Here is an 8,533-nt window from a genome sequence, read left to right as displayed (position 1 = left end):
GCAACGCTGCACGCATGCCCAGAAGCAGAGCTCTAACCTTACCTTATAACACTAACCTTACAAAAACAAATATCCCTGTAATTTTGAAACGTAGAAGTTGGTAAATAGAAGTCTTTTATTACACGTTATGTTGTAATCATACAAAAAGTTCGTTCGTTCGTTTCATGAAGCTTGTAAAATGAGCGGTTTATCGGAGGACGACAGTTCCGACAGTAACGATGATTTTCGAGTAAACTCGGAAAAGATAACCGCAAGTTGCAGCTTTTTCGAAAAGAAACCGAAGTCTTTCTTTGCTTCGAGTGATACCAAAGATGAAAGCAGCGACGAGGAGGATCTCGAAGATGTCAACGGAGCAAGCAACATTGAACTGTTTGCTCAAGTTCTGAAAAATCTGGAAATCTCGCAACAGTTTCAACTCAATAATGACAATGTCAAGAAAGAACAATCGTTTCTGGACCCTTCCGTGCCACAGAGAAAAGAGGAAAAAGGGCATGGATTGAAAATAGAAGGGAAAGATGCTGCGTCGTCCAACGAGATTAACGAACTTCTACTTTTAGGAGAAAACGTCACCGGTTCGCCTGATAAAAATGATTCTAGGAATACAAGTATAAAAGAAGACACCGTAGATGCTACAGAGTACACTATTCCTAAGGATGGCATCGAGATTATTCTACCTGGTACAAGTTCCATGTTAAATAACAAGAAGAAAAACGGAGGGCAGAGTTTGAAAACGCTTCTTCTGAGACGACTGAAGGCTAATGAAATCTATATAGAAAAGGTAGGATTACTCTGTTGGCTAGCGTATGGATTTCATTTGAATAAACAGGTAAATGATCCCGAAGTAATGTCAACTGCGTTATCGTTACTTTCGACCAACTATTATCCAAAGAACCGAGTAGATCTCGGTTACTTAGAAAAGTTCACGAAGTGGTTCAAGCATATATTTACATTCGACTGCGTTGAAAATAATGCCAATAATCGTGTAGACACAAAGAGTTTGTTGAAAGTATTACGAGAAAAAAAGATCTGCGATTATAGAGTGTTGGTATTATTGTATGTTGCCACAGCAAGGGCTCTAGGATTAAATTGTCGATTAGTCGTATCTCTCTGTCCACCTCATAGAGTGTTAAGAGACAATCCGCTGTTTAAACTCGACAAACCTAATCAACAAGATAAGTCTACAAGCGATTCTAATACGTCTAAAGGTAAAACCTCTTCGAGGGTGACCAAAAAGAAAACTTGTGATGTAGTTAAAAACAGTCTCGAGGCAGAAAAGATCGCTAAAATGGAAGCCAAGAAAAGGGCAGCGGAAGTTTTACAATCAAAATCGCAAAGCGCGAAGAGAAGTAAATCTAATAGTAACAAGAAGACTAAAACTGAGCCAACTAGAAGTACAGGAAAAGAAAGTGAGTCTAAGCTCGTAGAGGAAGGAATAGAAGTATCTGGTGTACGTCAGTTGAGATCTCGTAGAGTTAACGTCGTAGAAGATAGTAAAGCAAAGAAAACTAAAACCTCAAATTCAAAAAATGATGCCATCGATGGCACTCGCTCAAAGTATTACATCGATGAAGATTCTGCGGATTCTGAGGCAGAGTTTCAACCCAAGCCACAACGTGTGACAAGAAGGAAGTTAAAGGATAACAACGAAGAAACAACGCAGAGCTCTAAGAACCCTAAAGCGAAGAACAAAAAATTGTTGTCTTCTGACAGTGAAATTGAGGATGGAGATAAAAAGAAAAGGGGGCAGGATCTCTGGGCAGAAGTGTACCTAGAATCAGAGGAGAGCTGGATTAGTGTGAATGTGATGGATGAAAAAATTCATTGTGTTGCTGATTTGTATGTAAGTGAAGCGAACAATTGCATTACATTTAAATAATAAGTCTTTTTATATGATATTAATAGCTGTACTCTTTCGCAGAGAAAAGCATCAAAACCAGTATTATATGTGGTAGCCTGGAACTCTGAGAATTTAATAAAGGATGTAACGAAGCGCTACTGTCCCCACTGGCTCACAGTCACACGCAAGCAGCGCATCGAAGAGAAGTGGTGGGTCCAAACATTGTCTTACTGGAGGGAAAAGGACACTGCTATTTCAAGAGCGGAAGATGAGATGTTCCTACAAAAGTATATTTTCAGACTTCTAATCGCTGCAAACTCAGCTTTCTTATTTAAGAACTTTGCTTACTTTCTTTCATATCGCAGAGAATTGGAACAACCACTGCCTAAGACAATCGGAGAATGCAAAGGACACCCACTGTATGTTCTTACGAGGCATTTACTTAAGTTTGAAGCATTGTACCCTCCGGATTGTGTCCCATTGGGATATACTTCTACTGGTGAACCTATCTACTCTCGCCACTGTGTGCACACGCTCTGCTCGAGGGAAACGTGGCTGAAGAAAGCTAGAGTTGTGAAGCCGAAGGAGGAACCTTACAAAATAGTAAAGGCCCGTCCAAAGTACGACAAGGTAATAATGTTTTCTGCTGGCATTGAAAATACAATTCTACATACAGTTATACAATTACATATACAATTCTACAATTAAATATCTACTATTATTTGATTTGAAACAGCTGACCAAAATGAAGATCAATGATCTATCGCTGGAGGTGTTCGGTGAGTGGCAGACCACAGAGTACGTACCACCTGAAGCTAAGAATGGTATAGTTCCACGAAACGAGTATGGAAACGTGGATTTGTTCAAACAATGCATGCTTCCAAAGGGCACAGTCCACATAAATCGTGAGTAATTTAAACATTTGACATTAAAACATTCAAACAAAAATTTTAAACTAGTAATTTGGTGAAGCAGTTATAATACAAAGTATAATACTTGTTACACAGTTCCAGCATTGAACCGTATCGCTAGAAAGCTGAATATCGATTGTGCCCCAGCCGTTGTGGGTTTTAATTTTGGATGCATGGGCGCTGTGCCTGCCATCGAAGGGTACGTAGTCTGCTCAGAGTACGAGGACACATTGCGGGAGGCTTGGGAGGCAGAGCAAGTGGAGGCGGCTAAACGAGCCAAAGAGAAAAGGGAGAAAAGAGTGTACGGGAATTGGAAGAAATTGATTCAGGGTTTGTTCATAAGGGAACGATTGGCTGCGAGGTACAACTTTTCGCAGGAGACAACGTCTTCCACCGGGGGCAAACGGAAAGAACGGTTAACGAGGGACGCGAAGAAGGCTAGAGTTTCGTAAATCTCATGGGGAATCTCTTTTCGATAAGTCAAAGAAAACTTTTCTGTTCCACTTAAAAATATTTCATGTAGTTGTAAATGATTGCGTGGCAACTTGTATATTTTGTTAGACATAACATATATATATGTTAAATAATATGTTGAAATAGTTTGTTAATTTCTTAAGAAGAGAAAAATGCACGTGCGATTGTAAACATTAAGAATTTTTTCTCAATAACGCGTTCAATCATACTTTTTTATACTTCAAATTTATTTTTCTATATTTTTATAAATCCCTTGGTAAGGATTTAGGATTGTAATTAATTAATTTATTTTTTTTTTTTAAATGTTTTTCTGCATTTATCAAGTATTATTAGACTTTCGGTAATAATGAGTATTTAGAATCTACGAAATTGATATAGTGTACATAAACCGCGAATTTTGTAAAATTATCGTAATAAAGTAATATGTTTGTACATTATACATGCTTCGTATGATTTGTAAATTGTTTAACCCTCGGGCCTGTAGCTATGTTTAATTTGTAATCTTAGCTGCAGTCTTGGAAGTGCCAGTGGAAAATATGTAAAAATCTATTTTTTTTTTTCAAAATTCGTATGTATGTTTATTTGTATGTTTATAATGAAGTAGGGGGTAGCTGACGCGATTCTGAACAACAATTTCCTTTGCAAAAATGTCGAATAGTGCTTCGTTTTTCAATTATTAACGAGAAACCAACGACCAATCACAGCGCACGAGTAGCGCGCGCTGTGATTGGTCGGTGTTTTTCAGCACTGCGCGCTCAGCTATTCTCGACGCGCATGCGCGACTAGGAGCCACATGCCACATCTGGTAACACTGATCTGCACTGATCTTGATTAATATATCAAAATATACGTTCGAGTAAGGGAATATTAGAGAATATTACTGTTAAAAAGATATTTTATACGCAAATTCATTCTTATTCTATAATACAAGAATATAATTTATAACCTAGCTTTCTGTTTACAATGTCAAATTTAATAATGTCACGTTGTTTTGCAAAATATGTTACGTTAACGTCATGATGAAAATTTGGTAAACTACACTTTCTTTAATTGACTATACCGCTGTATTAAAGTATGCATAATAAATGTAATTCGTAAGCATGAAAATTGTCAATAGCTAATTGTATTTATACAGTTTTTGTTTGATTTAATTTGTGTTACTGATAATCGAAACTTTAAGGTTATGTTTCAATGTTATTGTTCAAATTTAAATGTATGATTTACTTTTGCAGATTCGTTGCAATTAGATCAAATTTGTCATGAGTATATTCAATGACATCAAGAAAGTTACAGAGATACCTTACTCGGACGAGCATTCGTTGTTCATACGCCAAAAAGAGGGCAAACGAAGCAGAAAGATAGGCAAACCCAAGCCAGCGAGAAATGCAAATGTTAGTAACCACATCCGTCCTTTACTTTTACGATCTAAAAGTTATATCAAAGTTCAATGTAACTCAAGTCTCGGCATAATTATTTCACTAAAATAGTTATAATTGCTATCGATTCAACTATTTCTTACGTAAATTATAAATATTGCTCCACCATTCAATCACTTCCGCTCTTGAATTTTTCATTAGCATGATTCTAAGAGATGGATGTTACCATAATTTAAACCCTCAGGGGCTGTGCTTACATCCGATCATACCCACTGTATGGGTCTGGCGATCCTAAGGCACCCGAGCTATATAACAGATCTCTGGTATCTGTAACGGTATCCCAGAGAGCGCAACGTAAAGATTAAACAATCGCAAGACTAGTATATTAGTTCTAATCAACTTCTAGTCAACACGACTTCGACCCCTTTCTAAATAAAACTCCCCCTAAATAATTAAAAAATTCTACTTAACAGTTATACGATGACAGCGACGATGATAAGGATAGAAGAAACCACTACAACGAACCCTCTCAATTGCACGAAAGCGAGATTGCGTGTTCCATTAAAGAGGTAAACATCGAAACTCGATACTCACCCTAAAACACGCATGAAAATTAATTTTAATTTACAGTACAGTGGTATTAGTTATTCGAACGAGTTGATCGAACGGAACATAAAAGCAAGACAAAAGACAGTTAGTTTAAATTCTAATAAACCTTTAGGCAAGTTCGCTTTAAGAGAAACAAATTACAGTCATAGCGATTCAAGTACAGAAACTGTGACACCTGAGATCAATGAACCTGAAACCAAAGAAACTATTTTGCAAAAGTGTAAGCTTAATAGAAACGCAGCGATTATGGGACTCCTAAAAACAAATAAAATATCGATAGACGATTTACAGATACCAAACAATTTTAAATGTACAAAAGATAACAGTGAATCGAACTTACAGGTGCGTATAAATTGCTATACCAAGTTTTAACAATAATAAATTAATTGAACGAGTTAAAGAAATTTTTGTATCGCACACGATAGAGTGAAAATGCTTCGTCATCAAGGGATTCGACCGAAGGAAAGTACGAAATGGAGCTAGTTCAGTTACCAGAAGATCCAGATGTTTACCTTCATCCTTTGCAAGCGTACGGAAGCATAGATGAGAATAAATATAAAGATATTGATTTCACTGTATCACATTTGGGGAAGAAAAAGACTGTAACACCTCTAGAGTACTATCTTACCATGGACGACTCTGGGTTTGATTTCGTTAAAAAAAAGAAAACGTAGTAAGAAAAATGTGGTCGATTCAATGCGTTTTCTTAAATAAAAGTTTTAAAGAACTGATTGGTCTCTGATGATCATGACAATTAACATGTTGATTATGAAAATACTTGAATTTGTAAGATGAAAGACATATTGCAAAATTTTATTAAGATCTTTTAGTTAAAAATGAACGAAGTATGTGATAAATTATGGCAATCTATAGGTGAAAGAATAAAGAATTTATTAAAACAGGTGTGCTGTTAAAAGAAAATTGAGAAACGGATGACAAATGATTTATTTATCAATAAATTACAAAAAAAATGCGTCGTACACAATAGTCTACCATGTAATCATATATTTTTACTTCGTTGAAATTAAGAAAAGAAATAATTGAACAAATTTTCTGTGATCTTGATCTCAACTGTTTAACGAGATTTCTGAGTTTTATTCAGTTTTATTATTTACTAACATTTGTATTTAAGTTATACCGTAGACTGATGTAATTGAAAGAGAACTCGTTTCTAATTTTCAAACTAATATTAAGAAATTTTACCAGATGTTTAATCAAAATTGTTAAGAAAGATACATTTTTATACCTAAAATGCAATAAATCATACTTTCTTAATCGATAAAAGTTTTAATATCGTTGAAACACGTGTAATTAACAATATGAAAATATCATATAATGACTGCGTACAATGTACAAAACTTATACAAATATCATTCTTTAATTCGGGGTACATATATATCTAATCTGTGATCCAAGAATAATTATTAAAAATAAGTATTTCAGTACTGTATTTTTCCATAACTACTCAGGCAGCTAATTGAGCAAAAGTAACAGTCAAATGGTACAGTAACGTTCTCTGATGACTTTACGCTGTTGGCTATTATGCTTAAATGAAACTCCATGAACTTTCTTATGTAGCAATCGAAGCAAGGATTGCCACACATACAATACTTTGCGTTGTCTAAAAACTTAACTAAGGTAACTGGTATCAAACTCGCGTCATATGGATGCCTACAAAAACACAGAAATATATTTAAAGAACTCTCATTAAAGCACTTGAATTATACTAAACAAATGTAGTTATAAATGTTATTTGCAAACCTTGTTTTGAGGAAGGATCTGGCTGCGCTCTCAGTCAAGCTAGGTACGTCAAGGTTGCTCATGAGATGCGACTCTGTCCTTCGAAACTCATTCTCAGAGACATCTAATAAAGCAAGCCTTAAATTTCTTGTACTTCCAGGCATGTATTCTAAATTATTCTTAGATAGGTCTAAATATTTCAACTTGGATAACTTTCCAAGGCTCTGTGGTAGATAGGACAGCATATTTTTGCTGGCTTTTAGATTAATTAAAGCATGGAGTTTCCCAATCTGTTCTGGTAGCGTTGTTAACTGCGTAAAGAGTACAAAATGTATTATTATACGAATGTTACCATGATTAGTGGAGTTTTGTTTACGATACAAGCAACCTACCAAATTATTGCTTATGTCCAGTAGCTTCAGATTCGATTTAATAGGACCCTGGTCCAACCACACCCAGTTTGTACCTTTATTAAGTAGATTCTGCGATAGATTCAGTTCCTGTAAATGCTGCAAATACCCCAATTCTTTTGGTATAGACGATATTCGATTGCTCGACAAGTTTAATATCCTCAAGCTCTGAAGCTTTAGAATTTGCTTGTCCAACGATAGTCTATTCGATCCTACTAGATACAATTCCTCGGTCGTTCTTGGAAAACCTTCCAAGGTTGGGTAGTCCGAAGATTTGTTGACCACGACTTTGATCTTCGGAATGGCACTCAAGCTCTTCGGATTTAGATTCGATATGGTCAGAACTGACAGATTTACTTTCTTAGACAATGCGAGCTTCAGTGTGTGAATGAAACTTTTCAATTGAATTATGTCGGATTGAATAACTAAGTCGTGCGGTGGTTCTAGGAAGCGAATAGTAGCTTTTCCTTCGTTGATGAACTTTGTGAATATTTGAGATACGTTGCAGTTGATCTGAAAGAAATTAGGTGAACATTAATTTTTTCTATTAGAATTTTGTAAAGAGTGTTCCCACCTTGTATCTGACACCTTGTTTATTCTGCAACGTCTGCCAAAGTATAAACAAGTCATCGCTCTTCACTGTCTGTCTCCCAATAGCTAGAACCGACCGTTGTGATTTCTTTCGCACCACATTCGGAGTGGACCTGTTATTCACTTCCACGTTGCAGTACAGTTTCATTGTAAACAATATCTTTTAAGTGAACAGCAGATGGTGAAATAGCATTATAGCATTAATATATACCTGTAGCATTATACCATTAATATATACCTTATATATATACCTGTGTTAATCGGTTAATCTTGTGAGATGAATTTTTGCAATGTCAGGTAATGACAGTACCGAACAACACAAGACTAACTTTTTCATGGATGGAATCACATACTGTTAATTACAAATGTGATGTAGACACATCTTAACACGTAGGTTCTCCTTTGACAAATTGGAAAAAAACGTAAACAAATTCCTGTTTCGCGCGCAGGCTGAATCCCTAAATGAACAAATGCGTGTGCGACAGGTGACAGTGATTCTTGCCGTTCTAGGAGAAAATCACTATGCACCGACAGCTAGAAATGTAACTAGAAATACAATCTACGTATAAGATTAAAATAAGCTTA

General features: G+C 35.8%; 3 protein-coding genes across 9 annotated transcripts; 2 read left to right on the top strand and 1 right to left on the bottom strand.

The window, feature by feature from the left end:
* Positions 1 to 69: 69 nt before the first annotated feature.
* LOC128897100 (DNA repair protein complementing XP-C cells homolog) lies at positions 70 to 3,661 on the top strand. The gene is made up of 5 exons (XM_054160780.1): positions 70 to 1,840; positions 1,919 to 2,124; positions 2,203 to 2,467; positions 2,574 to 2,742; positions 2,845 to 3,661. Exons 1-5 carry the CDS (start codon positions 179 to 181, stop codon positions 3,198 to 3,200), a joined length of 2,658 nt encoding a protein of 885 aa, XP_054016755.1. The 5' UTR covers positions 70 to 178; the 3' UTR covers positions 3,201 to 3,661.
* Positions 3,662 to 3,801: 140 nt separating this feature from the next.
* On the top strand, positions 3,802 to 6,491 carry LOC128897103 (uncharacterized). 4 transcript variants are annotated; one of them, XM_054160787.1, is made up of 5 exons: positions 3,802 to 4,078; positions 4,455 to 4,613; positions 5,072 to 5,167; positions 5,229 to 5,549; positions 5,633 to 6,491. In XM_054160787.1, exons 2-5 carry the CDS (start codon positions 4,482 to 4,484, stop codon positions 5,879 to 5,881), a joined length of 798 nt encoding a protein of 265 aa, XP_054016762.1. In that variant the 5' UTR covers positions 3,802 to 4,078; positions 4,455 to 4,481; the 3' UTR covers positions 5,882 to 6,491. The 4 variants fall into 4 exon arrangements, with proteins under 4 accessions (XP_054016762.1, XP_054016763.1, XP_054016764.1 ...); XM_054160788.1 differs by having other exon boundaries at positions 3,802 to 4,252; XM_054160789.1 differs by having other exon boundaries at positions 3,802 to 4,309.
* LOC128897101 (leucine-rich repeat protein 1) lies at positions 6,134 to 8,447 on the bottom strand. Of its 4 annotated transcripts, none has more exons than XM_054160782.1 (5): positions 8,302 to 8,447; positions 7,932 to 8,159; positions 7,340 to 7,870; positions 6,969 to 7,258; positions 6,134 to 6,878 (listed from the first exon to the last, which is right to left on the bottom strand). In XM_054160782.1, exons 2-5 carry the CDS (start codon positions 8,094 to 8,096, stop codon positions 6,647 to 6,649), a joined length of 1,218 nt encoding a protein of 405 aa, XP_054016757.1. In that variant the 5' UTR covers positions 8,097 to 8,159; positions 8,302 to 8,447; the 3' UTR covers positions 6,134 to 6,646. The 4 variants fall into 4 exon arrangements, with proteins under 4 accessions (XP_054016757.1, XP_054016758.1, XP_054016756.1 ...); XM_054160783.1 differs by having other exon boundaries at positions 7,932 to 8,108; positions 8,187 to 8,432; XM_054160781.1 differs by having other exon boundaries at positions 7,932 to 8,108; positions 8,200 to 8,431.
* Between the last annotated feature and the right edge of the window lie 86 nt (positions 8,448 to 8,533).

The sequence above is a fragment of the Hylaeus anthracinus genome, unplaced genomic scaffold (genome assembly GCF_026225885.1).
Source record: "Hylaeus anthracinus isolate JK02 unplaced genomic scaffold, UHH_iyHylAnth1.0_haploid 11978, whole genome shotgun sequence".
Classification (NCBI taxonomy): Eukaryota; Metazoa; Arthropoda; class Insecta; order Hymenoptera; family Colletidae; genus Hylaeus; species Hylaeus anthracinus.
Note: the sequence above shows the minus strand (reverse complement) of the source record. Positions and strands in the feature narration are given on the sequence as shown.

What these genes read in the sequence shown, in the direction of transcription:
- LOC128897101 (XM_054160782.1), bottom strand. Translation starts at nt 8,096, where the DNA reads ATGAAACTGTACTGCAACGTGGAAGTGAATAACAGGTCCACTCCGAAT. An exon ending in TGGACATAAGCAATAATTTG is followed by an intron (nt 7,259 to 7,339) that starts GTAGGTTGCTTG and finishes CTCTTTACGCAG; the next exon opens with TTAACAACGCTACCAGAACA. An exon ending in AGATCCTTCCTCAAAACAAG is followed by an intron (nt 6,879 to 6,968) that starts GTTTGCAAATAA and finishes GTGTTTTTGTAG; the next exon opens with GCATCCATATGACGCGAGTT.
- LOC128897100 (XM_054160780.1), top strand. Translation starts at nt 179, where the DNA reads ATGAGCGGTTTATCGGAGGACGACAGTTCCGACAGTAACGATGATTTT. An exon ending in ATTGTGTTGCTGATTTGTAT is followed by an intron (nt 1,841 to 1,918) that starts GTAAGTGAAGCG and finishes ACTCTTTCGCAG; the next exon opens with AGAAAAGCATCAAAACCAGT. An exon ending in GATGAGATGTTCCTACAAAA is followed by an intron (nt 2,125 to 2,202) that starts GTATATTTTCAG and finishes TTCATATCGCAG; the next exon opens with AGAATTGGAACAACCACTGC.
- LOC128897103 (XM_054160787.1), top strand. Translation starts at nt 4,482, where the DNA reads ATGAGTATATTCAATGACATCAAGAAAGTTACAGAGATACCTTACTCG. An exon ending in AGCCAGCGAGAAATGCAAAT is followed by an intron (nt 4,614 to 5,071) that starts GTTAGTAACCAC and finishes TCTACTTAACAG; the next exon opens with TTATACGATGACAGCGACGA. An exon ending in TTGCGTGTTCCATTAAAGAG is followed by an intron (nt 5,168 to 5,228) that starts GTAAACATCGAA and finishes TTTAATTTACAG; the next exon opens with TACAGTGGTATTAGTTATTC.